Source organism: Cherax quadricarinatus, chromosome 30 (genome assembly GCF_038502225.1).
Source record: "Cherax quadricarinatus isolate ZL_2023a chromosome 30, ASM3850222v1, whole genome shotgun sequence".
Lineage (NCBI taxonomy): Eukaryota > Metazoa > Arthropoda > Malacostraca > Decapoda > Parastacidae > Cherax > Cherax quadricarinatus.
This window is the reverse complement of record NC_091321.1, coordinates 3,884,600-3,897,318: the sequence shown is the minus strand read 5'-3', so window position 1 is coordinate 3,897,318 and position 12,719 is coordinate 3,884,600. Positions and strand designations below refer to the sequence as shown.

The following is a 12,719-nucleotide window of genomic DNA, read 5'->3' as shown; positions in this document are numbered from 1 at the left end:
GAATTTGGGAGGGTATATAAAAGAACAAAAAGATTAGGTGATGAAAGATTGGATATCAGATTGGAGGGAGAGAGTATGGAGGAGGTGAATGTATTCAGATATTTGGGAGTGGACGTGTCAGCGGATGGGTCTATGAAAGATGAGGTGAATCATAGAATTGATGAGGGGAAAAGGGTGAGTGGTGCACTTAGGAGTCTGTGGAGACAAAGAACTTTGTCCTTGGAGGCAAAGAGGGGAATGTATGAGAGTATAGTTTTACCAACGCTCTTATATGGGTGTGAAGCATGGGTGATGAATGTTGCAGCGAGGAGAAGGCTGGAGGCAGTGGAGATGTCATGTCTGAGAACAATGTGTGGTGTGAATATAATGCAGAGAATTCGTAGTTTGGAAGTTAGGAGGAGGTGCGGGATTACCAAAACTGTTGTCCAGAGGGCTGAGGAAGGGTTGTTGAGGTGGTTCGGACATGTGGAGAGAATGGAGCGAAACAGAATAACTTCAAGAGTGTATCAGTCTGTAGTGGAAGGAAGGCAGGGTAGGGGTCGGCCTAGGAAAGGTTGGAGGGAGGGGGTAAAGGAGGTTTTGTGTGCGAGGGGCTTGGACTTCCAGCAGGCATGCGTGAGCGTGTTTGATAGGAGTGAATGGAGACAAATGGTTTTTTAATACTTGACATGCTGTTGGAGTGTGAGCAAAGTAACATTTATGAAGGGGTTCAGGGAAACCGGCAGGCCGGACTTGAGTCCTGGAGATGGGAAGTACAGTGCCTGCACTCTGAAGGAGGGGTGTTAATGTTGCAGTTTAAAAACTGTAGTGTAAAGCACCCTTCTGGCAAGACAGTGATGGAGTGAATGATGGTGAAAGTTTTTCTTTTTCGGGCCACCCTGCCTTGGTGGGAATCGGCCAGTGTGATAATAAAAAAAAATATAAAAGAACGAAATTAAAAGTGAACATTAAACTGTTAATGCATATTCCTTTTATTTTAAAGTTCTAAAGTGTAACTCTGCTGAGTACCATTGTACTCTATTTTATACTTTCATCATTTTACAGTTTTACATACAACTATCACTGTAAACTACCAAGCAATTTTGTTAATATTTCATTAATGATACAACACTTCCTTTAAAAAGTTTTCCATCTGACTCTTGGCACTGTTTCCTTTTTTTTTCCATCAAAAATGCTGATACTCACTGTAATATGTATACAGAATTGTTGAATCACACAAAGTTCACTTTCTAGTATCAGGCTCTTAATAAATTGTAGTATGAATCTCAGAATATGATGTGTGTATCCTATACAACATACACACTAGTACAAGGAAGCCATTAAACTTCTTGAGAACTTTTATCATCGTTCTGGCAATATTTCTGATTTTTTTTTATTATTGTCACACTGGCCGATTCCCACCAAGGCAGGGTGGCCCGAAAAAGAAAAACTTTCACCATCATTCACTCCATCACTGATATCTACTGGTAATATGTTGAAAAGTCTTGTGGAATGGATGTTGACATAATGTTCTCTAATTGTATCCCTGGCCCTACTCTTCACTGGGCTTGTTCCACACTTTCTTTTGTATTTTTCTCTACAGTAAGGTGTTAAAATAATGAGACGGTTAGGGACCAGACTCTCAGTTATCTTTCATGTGTATATTATCAGGTATATTTTTGTGGTGGGTATTTTTGTTTAACAAATGTATGAAAGAGGGGAAGGTACCTAGGGATTGGCAAAGAGCATGTATAGTCCCTTTATATAAAGAGAAGGGGGACAAAAGAGATTGTAAAAATTATAGAGGAATAAGTTTACTGATGAGTTTGGGAATGTGTGTAAAGGTAGAAAGTTGAAAGTGAACATAGAAAAGAGTAAGGTGATGAGGGTGTCAAATGATTTGGATAAAGAAAAATTGAATATCAAATTGGGGAGGAGGAGTATGGAAGAAGTGAATGTTTTCAGATACTTGGGAGTTGACGTGTCGGCGGATGGATTTATGAAGGATGAGGTTAATCATAGAATTGATGAGGGAAAAAAGGTGAGTGGTGCGTTGAGGTATATGTGGAGTCAAAAAACGTTATCTATGGAGGCAAAGAAGGGTATGTATGAAAGTATAGTAGTACCAACACTCTTATATGGGTGTGAAGCTTGGGTGGTAAATGCAGCAGCGAGGAGACGGTTGGAGGCAGTGGAGATGTCCTGTTTAAGGGCAATGTGTGGTGTAAATATTATGCAGAAAATTCGGAGTGTGGAAATTAGGAGAAGGTGTGGAGTTAATAAAAGTATTAGTCAGAGGGCAGAGGAGGGGTTGTTGAGGTGGTTTGGTCATTTAGAGAGAATGGATCAAAGTAGAATGACATGGAAAGCATATAAATCTATAGGGGAAGGAAGGCGGGGTAGGGGTCGTCCTCGAAAGGGTTGGAGAGAGGGGGTAAAGGAGGTTTTGTGGGTAAGGGGCTTGGACTTCCAGCAAGCGTGCGTGAACGTGTTAGATAGGAGTGAATGGAGACGAATGGTACTTGGGACCTGACGATCTGTTGGAGTGTGAGCAGGGTAATATTTAGTGAAGGGATTCAGGGAAACCGGTTATTTTCATATAGTCGGACTTGAGTCCTGGAAATGGGAAGTACAATGCCTGCACTTTAAAGGAGGGGTTTGGGATATTGGCAGTTTGGAGGGATATGTTGTGTATCTTTATATGTGTATGCTTCTAGACTGTTGTATTCTGAGCACCTCTGCAAAAACAGTGATAATGTGCGAGTGTGGTGAAAGTGTTGAATGATGATGAAAGTATTTTCTTTTTGGGGATTTTCTTTCTTTTTTGGGTCACCCTGCCTCGGTGGGAGACGGCCGACTTGTTGAAAAAAAAAAAAAAAAAACCCAGGAAAAGTGTACGGTAGGGTTATAATTGAAAGAATTAGAGGTAAGACAGAATTTAGAATTGCTGATGAGCAAGGAGGTTTCAGAGTGGGTAGGGGATGTGTAGATCAAGTGTTTACATTGAAGCATATATGTGAACAGTATTTAGATAAAGGTAGGGAAGTTTTAATTGCATTTATGGATTTAGAAAAGGCATATGATAGAGTGGATAGGGGAGCAATGTGGCAGATGCTGCAAGTATATGGAATAGGTGGTAAGTTACTAAATGCTGTAAAGAGTTTTTATGAGGATAGTGAGGCTCAGGTTAGAGTGTGTAGAAGAGAGGGAGACTACTTCCCGGTAAAAGTAGGTCTTAGACAGGGATGTGTAATGTCACCATGGTTGTTTAATATATTTATAGATGGGGTTGTAAAAGAAGTAAATGCTAGGGTGTTCGGAAGAGGGATGGGATTAAATTATGGGGAATTAAATAAAAAATGGGAATTGACACAGTTGCTTTTTGCTGATGATATTGTGCTTATGTGAGATTTTAAAGAAAAATTGCAAAGGTTAGTGGATGAGTTTGGGAGTGTGTGTAAAGGTAGAAAGTTGAAAGTGAGCATAGAAAAGAGTAAGGTGATGAGGGTATCAAATGATTTAGATAAAGAAAAATTGGATATCAAATTAAGGAGGAGGAGTATGGAAGAAGTGAATGTTTTCAGATACTTGGGAGTTGACGTGTCAGTGGATGGATTTATGAAGGATGAGGTTAATCATAGAATTGATGAGGTAAAAAAGGTGAGTGGGGCATTGAGGTATATGTGGAGTCAAAAAACGTTATCTATGGAGGCAAATAAGGGAATGAATGAAAGTATAGTAGTACCAACTCTCTTATATGGGTGTGAAGCTCGGGCTGTAAATGCTGCAGCGAGGAGGCCGCTGGAGGCAGTGGAGATATCCTGTCTTAGGGCAACGTGTGGTGTAAATATTATGCAGAAATTTCGGAGTGTGGAAATTAGGAGAAAGTGTGGAGTTAATAAGAGTATTAGTCAGAGGGCTGAAGAGGGGTTGTTGAGGTGGTTTGGTAATTTAGAGAGAATGGATTAAAGTAGGATGACATGGAGAGCATTTAAATCTGTAGGGGAAGGAAGGAGGGGTAGGGGTCGTCCTCGAAAAGGTTGGAAGGGGTAAGGGAGGCTTTGTGGGCGAGGGGCTTGGACTTCCAGCAGGCATGCATGAGCATGTTCAATAGGAGTGAATGGAGATGAATGGTATTTGGGACCTGACGATCTGTTGGAGTGTGAGCAGGGTAATATTTAGTGAATGGATTCAGGGAAACCGGTTATTTTTATATAGCCAGACTTGAGTCCTGGAAATGGGAAGTACAATGCCTGCACTCTAAAGGAGGGGTTCAGGATATTAGCAGTTTGGAGGGATATGTTGTGTATCTTTATATGTATATACTTCTAAACTCCTAGGTAGTAGGTTGGTAGACAGCAACCGCCAAGTGAGTGTAAAACAAAAGCCTGTAAGATTGCTGGTGTCATTTTTTCTGTCTCATTAACATGCAAGATTTCAGGTACGTCTTGCTACTTCTACTTACACCTAGGTCACACTACACATACATGTACAAGCATATATATACACACCCCTCTGAGTTTCCTTCTATTTTCTTTCTAGTTCTTATTCTTGTTTATTTCCTCTTATCTCCATGGGGAAGTGGAACTGAATTCTTCCTCCGTAAGCCATGCGTGTTGTAAAAGGCGACTAAAATGCCGGGAGCAAGGGGCTAGTAACCTCTTCTCCTGTATATATTACTAAATGTAAAAGGAGAAACTTTCGTTTTTCCTTTTGGGCCACCCCGCCTCGGTGGGATGCGGCCGGTGTGTTGAAAGAAAGAAAGAAGACTTTTAAACTGTTGTATTATGGGCACCTCTGCAAAAACAGTGATTATGTGTGAGTGAGGTAAAAGAGTTGAATGATGATGAAAGTATTTTCTTTTTGGGGATTTTCTTTCTTTTTTTTTTTTTGGTCACCCTGCCTCGTTGGGAGACAGCTGACTTGTTAAAAAAAAAAAATTAAATGCAGTAATGGTTAAACAAAGTATTACTTCTTTTAGGAGAACAATTGGAGTTGGAATCTACAATTAAACCCTCCAAGAAGAAATCTTTCTTGAGACGCTACCACAAGACTGCTCCACTAATGCTAAATGGATCTGCTAGTGCAGCAAGTGATCAAGAGCTTAATCACACTTCCAGGGTTCCCCCTACACTAGCATGACAGAAGTTTTAAGCATTACATGAGGTGAAAGTACGTCCACCTTATAATGCTCTGATCTTGTGTTGTGTGTAAATACTGCGCTGTACTGCACAAAGGCATTTCACTGCTTGAGGTTTATACAGATCAGTTTAGTACAACATGACATGGTTAACAGAACAGTTTTAGATCAAAACATTGTTATAAACTATAGTAAATTTTTGCATCTGTTATTTATTGCTTATTTGTTATAAACTGTAGTAAATTTGTGCGTCTGTTATTTATTGCTTATTTGTTTTCTTACGATATAAAAATTAGCTAAGATTCAACTTCATTTTCAATGCAGACTCACAGACACTATCTTGGAGTAACTTATGTTTTGATTTAAAACTTTTTGTTAGTAAAGTTAAAGGTATCCTTACCAAAATCTATTGTTTTTAATTATGAAAATGTGCTGAACCTGTTGGAGTCATCAGCACTAAGATTTTGACAAGGAAGTGTCCTCACTATTGAAACCAAAGAAAGTACATGTACACTTGGTTTCCATCCATGAACTAGGCAAGGGTGACAGTTGCTACCAAAGGACAATCCATGGGATATCCCACACCATATAAAGGTGACTCAGTTTTGGGGAAGAGAGGCAACCGAGAGCCTCTAGAGAAGTACTTTTAAAGAAATTGATTTCTGATTAATCCTCTTATTTTATTAATGACCAAAAATTAGTTATAGTTGCAAGTGTTTTGTTTCTTCATATAAAATTTGCAGAATTAGCCTGTCTGGTTTATTTCAAGGTATGTAGCGGTGTAGGTTTGTGTCTAGTAATTGGCTTTTTAATAAAGGCCTTGAAAAGTGCCTCTAACTTTCTATGACGATGAAAATGCCTGTTTAGTTATTAAGGCATTATGCAGAAGTTGCGGCCATATCATGTATATAGCTAGGTCTTGATTAGTGTGAAAAATGAAGAATCCCTCGAAGTGGTCACATTATACAAATTCGCACCTCAAATTACATGTAACTTTTACGCATGATTTGAAGAGCTTGGAAAAAACTAGCATTAATTAATTTTGCACGTAATTGAAATTCACATTGTTCAAACTCACACTAATCGAGACATGGTTGTATTCCAACAAGAGTTGTGTCTCAAACTAGTTTTATATTTCCAGGCAAAGGTTTGCCATATGATTATTAGAATAGATTTTTTGTGAAAAGGGTGTTAAACATATAAGTTTTATATGTACAGTATTATAAATGAGCTTTTATGACAAATAATCATGATAATTTCCTAACAATATTTTGAAAATCCATCTAAGTCTGATTGCTAATTAGTATTTTTAGGCAAGAGAAAATATAAATATTTATATTACTTTTATAGCAAAATATGACACCCAGTGGTATGAGAAAATTATTAACCCTTTCAGGGTTTTGGCCGTACTGGTACGGCTTATGGACCAGGGTCCATGACATACTAGTACTCATAAATTCTAGCGCCTTCAAATCTAGTGAGAGAAAGCTGGTAGGCCTACATATGAAAGAATGGGTCTATGTGGTCAGTGTGCACAGTATAAAAAAAATCCTGCAGCACACAGTGCGTAATGAGAAAAAAAAAAACTTTGACAGTGTTTTTGGATTAAAACAGCGACTTTGCGCTGTATTTTCGTATGGTATTTATTGTTGTATTCTAGTTTTCCTGGTCTCATTCTATAGAATGGAAGACATATTACAGAAATTGAGATGATTTTGAATAGTTTTACAATGAAAAGTACCTTGAAATTGAGCTCAAAGTAGCAGAAATGTTCAATTTTTACCAAAGTTCAAAAGTAAACAAATCATGCTAAGCGTCCAATACATGTCAACTGGTGAGTCTAATATTCTTTCACAAGTGCGCCGATATTATTTATACCATTTCTACACTAATGCAGTAGTCTGCATAACAGTAAATCTTCTATTTTTTGTGAGAATAAAAATTCAAAATGGAAAGCAAAAGAATGTAAGAGAGGTGTGGGGACATGACTAATGAACAGAGGAAATATTATTTTAGTGCCAGGAATGTCTTTCTTGTTTATTCTGGACCCCATTTGGAAATTGGCATCTTTTGAAATTTGTGTGAAATTAGCAAAATTGCTAAATTCTGACCACTGTATTGGAAAGTTGAAATCGGTAAATTGGTGGTTTCTTGTACTTATTCGATAGAAAAAATGGAGTTCTAGTGAAATAGTTATGATTTTTGTCGACTAGTACATTGGAATTGGCCGAAAATAGGGCTCAAAGTGGGCAAAATCGCTGATGCATGAACATTGTCGAGACCGCTAACTTAGCGAGAGCATAATTCCGTAAGTTTTCCATCAAATTTCATACTTTTGGTGTCATTATGATTGGGAAAAGATTCTCTATCTTTTCATTAGAATTTTTTTTTTTTTTTTTTTTTTTTTTTTTTTTTGAAATTTGGGGGACCCTGAGAACAAGTCTCTGAGAGGGCCTGTGGACCCTGAAAGGGTTAAAAAATATAAAATTTGATTTGCAACTCTCTGAAAAGTAATGAATACGAAGTATTTGACTGAGGAAAGCATGACCTCGAGTACTGTCATATGTAATTAAAGTGTTGCTGAAGCTTTAAATTTATGTAAGTTTTTAAGGTTTTACCTGGATTATCTCGTACCAGTAAGTCATTACAGCAGTAAATACAAAACATCTAGTAGGAAACACTTTTGATCGTCTTCTATTCTGTGGTGTAACATCGAAGGTATTTAGAAGAGGAGCTCTTCATCATGGTATCTATAATTACTGAGGAGCTTGTAGGGTGCCTCGGGGAACTTTTTGGGGGATAGGGGGAGAATCTTTTGAGATTCACAATTTAATGGGGTTTCTAATTGGTGCTGGTTATTTTAAATTGGTGTAATAGCATTTATTTGTGATGAGTGTTTATGATCATTGCTTTTGTTTGTTAATTTTGTCCTTGCTTTTATTTTGTTGTACATACTATTTTTTTTATGGCTGTGAGCACTGTGTAAATTATGCAGTGAAAGTGTTCCATATATATCACAACTACAGTAATACTATTTACAGAGAAAAGGACATTGATGTACAGTGGACCCCCGGTATTTGATATTAATCCGTTCCTGAGAGCTCATCGAATATCGAAAAGCGAATCAATTTTCCTCATAAGAAATAATGGAAATCAAATTAATCCGTGCAAGACACCCAAAAGTATGAAAAAAAAAAATTTTACCACATGAAATATTAAGTTTAATGCAATAGAATAATTACAATAACAACAATAACAATAGAATAATTGACACTTACCTTTAATGAAGATCTGGTGATGATTGATGGGATAGGAGGGGAGAGGTGTTAGTGTTTAGAAGGGGAATCCCCTTCCATTAGGACTTGAGGTAGCAAGTCCTTTTCCGGGGCTACTTCCTTTCTTCTTTTAATGCCACTAGGACCAGCTTGAGAGTCACTGGACTTCTGTCGCACAACATATCTGTCCATAGTGGCCTGTACCTCCTGTTCCTTTATGACATTCCTAAAGTGTTTCACAACATTGTCAGTGTAATAGTCACCAGCACGGCTTGCAATAGCTGTGTTAGGGTGATTGTCATCAAAAAAGGTTTGCACTTTAAGCCACATTGCACACATTTCCTTAATCTTTGAAGTAGGCAACTTCTTCAATTTCTCTATCCCCTCCTCCGAAGCAGTTTCCTCAGGTCTGGCCTCTTGCTGTTGAAGATGATCTAGCAGCTCATCAGTGGTTAGTTCTTCATTGTCCTCCTCCACCAACTCTTCCACATCCTCCTCACTAACCTCCAACCCCAAGGACTTCCCCAATGCCACAATGGATTCCTCAACTGGCATAAGCTTCTCAGGGTTAGCCTCAAATCCTTCAAAATCCCTTTTGTCTACACATTCTGGCCACAGTTTTTTCCAAGCAGAGTTCAAGGTCCTCTTAGTCACTCCCTCCCAAGCCATACCTATAAGGTTTATACAATTGAGAATATTAAAGTGATCCTTCCAAAACTCTTTTAGAGTCAGTTGAGTTTCTGTGGTCACTACAAAGCACTTTTGAAACATAGCTTTTGTGTACAGTTTCTTGAAGTTGGAAATGACCTGCGCGCACACTGGCTGGCTTGTAAACACTGGCACACACAGGGCAGTTCAGGCCACACGTGGACACGTCTCGTACGAATCGCATCGAATACCGGGTTTTCGATCGGATGCCGAGGCAAAATTTTTGCGATATAATGCATCGAATACCGGATTTATTGAATACTGATGCCATCGAATACCGGGGTCCACTGTATATACTATAACAAGTAAATTATAAATTTAAAATATTAACTTATGAGATATAAAAAATTTAGTTTTAATATAGTTTTGAATATTAGTTAAATGTGTCAAGAATAAATTATCTTTTGTAGTTATTTTGAAACAAAGGATAAAATTTGAAATAATCACAAGCTGGTTTATAACACACATGTACAACAGTTGGGTATCTTTATTCTGAAATGTTTCGCCTACACAGTAGGCTTCTTCAGTACAGAAGAGTTAGCAGAAGCAGTAGAAATGTGAAGATGATGTAATCAGTCCATCACCCTTGAAGACAGTTTTGAGGTGGTCAGTTCCTCAGCCAGGAGAAGAGTTTTGCTTCATAGTCTGGAACAGTGTGAAATTAAAGCAACAGTATGATGACTTATATACTGTCAAAAAGTGAGGCACAGCCCACTAGTAGAGGAAAGAATGTAATCTTTGAATGTAATTCTCATACATTACATAGCACTTGGCTCTTCATCTCTTCTTCTTCTAGCCAGAAAATGGCATGATTTCGCTTCATATTTCTGAACATGAATAGCCAAGCCAAGCTTATATAATCTCTGCTGTTTAAATTCACAAACGTAAAACTGTTTGTAATATTATATGTACTATACCACTGCAGTAATATGTTAAAACTTAGGTTAAACTAATATAAAATTTTACTATTATTCCTCATGTGAATTTTTTGTGAGTTACATACATACATTACCATTTTCATATGTTCAGAGTGCTTTGCTCAATATATAGTTTTTCTGGTCATTATTCTAGTCTTTAATTTATATATTTTCAAGGTATTAATATTAAGGTATGTATTAAAAATGGCTTATTTTATTTTGGAATTGTACCTGAATAGTTGCAGGCTAAACATTGTACAGTTGCACCTTATTTATGTATCTAAATTCTTCATAACTGAAAATTCTAGTTAAATGGAAAATTTCTCTTACTCCAACATATGTTCATTTGACTGTGGAGTCTTTGGTAAATATATCTGGTGCCATCGATATTTGTTGTCTAAGTCTTGCATTGTGACTCATCACTGTTTGATACAGGGCTTATTTACATAACACATTCTCCTACCAAGAGTGATTAACATCAACTACTGCACATTTTCTGTTTTTCTTTGGTCACCTTGTTACCATTTGCATTATGGCCTGTTTTTCTAATTTACTTATTTTTGGTTAAATATAGTGGAGCCCCAACTTATGATGATCAAGTGTTCCTGAAACCTTTTTTCCCACATATCTCTGTGTTATAATTAGAAATGCATTTCTGAGCCATAATATTCTATACCTAATCTCATTTTTAACTTAGAATATTTACCCCATATGCATTCACTACGGTTTCTTTATACATATTGTAGAGACTTGCAGTACTGTATAGGGAGTAGGATAGTGCAGTACTGATGTATAGGGGCACACAGCAGCTGGACTGTATCCTCTTTTTCATTGTCTTATTGACTCCCACCTTTCTTGCATCATATTCACTACACTACTCTTTACATATGTTCTCCACTTACTAATGTACATGAGTGTGTGGTGTGGGAGGAATGGGAGGGACAGGTATATGGGTGGGTAACAACTCGACTGCCTGCCTCACTCACATATTCAATCCCACCCTCTCTTGTATTGTAGCTAACTCTACATTAACTCATCACTACCTCATTATTATGGTGAGGGTTACTGTGCCTGGGTATTTAGTGTGGGAAGTAGTAGTGAGGATAATTGTGTGTAGGGAAGAGGGAATGGCATAAGCAAGTTGAGCTCTTATTATCCCATGGTTTGCTTGCTGATGTGTCCAGTGTATGGCAGTGGCAATAGCAGCTACCCCTGAACACAGTTATTTGATCTCCATAAATATAATTACTTAGTCAACATGAGCTAGTCACACATGTATAAAATGAACATATACAAAATACTGTGCATTTCTTAAAAATGTAGCAAAAAAAATTATAATTCAGCATTAATAATAACAACTTTTTAATCAATCTCTGTCAAACAAATGTATTTTTTTATATATACATAAGGAAAATTGGATATCACATTGGAGAGAGGGAGTATGGAAGAAGTGAATGTTTTCAGATATTTGGAAGTTGACTTGTCATCGGATGGGTTTATGAAGGATGAGGTTAACCATAGAATTGATGAAGGAAAAAAGGTGAGTGGTGCATTGAGGTATCTGTGGAGACAAAAAACATTATCCATGGAGGCAAAGAAGGGAATGTATGAAAGTATAGTGGTACCAGCACTCTTATATGGTTGTGCAGCTTGGGTTATAAATGCTGCAGCGAGGAGGTGGCTGGAGGCAGTGGAGATGTCCTGTCTAAGGGCAATGTGGTGTCAATATTATGCAGAGAATTCGTAGTGTGGAAATTAGGAGGAGGTGTGGAGTTACTAAAAGTATTAGTCAGAGGGCTGAAGAGGGGTTGTTGAGGTGGTTTGATTATGCAGTAAAATGCAGAAAAAATATTTAAAAAAATAATGCTCCATAGTACCAGGATTGAACTGAAAGCGGACGCGTCTTATTCCTTTCACAGGCAGAGTGGCCAGGACAGGAGCAGATGAAGTGTGTTTAGTCAGTAGGTTACGCACAGCAAAACTTGGAGGTATAACATTTTGGCCCAAGCCCATTCCTTAGGCCTCCGAGGCAATCTACCATCCTTCCCCAAGAACTTTTTAACTGACAGGCATTTCTGTGTTTGGGTTAATAATGTGCTCTCCCCGGACTTTATCCAAGCTGAAGGTGTCCCCCAGGGATGTGTTCTGAGCACAACACTTTTTCTCCTTGCTATTAATGATTTGGCCTCTAGTCTTCCATCAAATATTTGGTCATCACTCTATGTTGATGACTTCGCTATTGCCTGTGCAGGCGCTTACTGTCATCTCATTACAGTTTCCCTCCAGCATGCGGTCGACCGTGTTTCCAATTGGGCCACCACACATGGGTTTAAAGTTTCCAGCACCAAAACTCACCAAATTACTTTCACTAGACGCTCTGTCGTCTCTGATCATCCTTTGTACCTCTATGGCTCCCGTATCCCTGAACGTGATACAGTTAAGTTTCTGGGCCTCCTCTTTGATCGTAGGTTATCCTGGAAACCTCACATTACCTCTCTGAAGGCAACTTGTCACAGCCGGCTGAACCTTCTTAAAACCCTTGCTCATCTTTCATGGGGAGCTGATCGTCGAACCCTCCTTCGCCTACATTCCACCCTTATTTTATCGAAACTTGATTATGGTGGCCAGATCTATTCAGCGGCATCTCCTGCTACTCTCTCTAGCCTTAACCCCATTCATCACCAAGGATTACGTTTATGC

General features: G+C 38.2%; 1 protein-coding gene across 1 annotated transcript in view; it reads left to right on the top strand.

Moving 5' to 3' along the window:
* The window catches only part of LOC138853455 (uncharacterized), a 42,285-nt gene extending 30,296 nt beyond the window's left edge, over nucleotides 1-11,989 (top strand). The window contains exon 9 of the mRNA XM_070090140.1: nucleotides 4,961-11,989. Coding sequence (XP_069946241.1) covers nucleotides 4,961-5,121 — 161 coding nt within the window. The 3' untranslated portion in view covers nucleotides 5,122-11,989. The remainder of the gene's footprint in view (nucleotides 1-4,960) is intronic.
* Nucleotides 11,990-12,719: the final 730 nt, after the last annotated feature.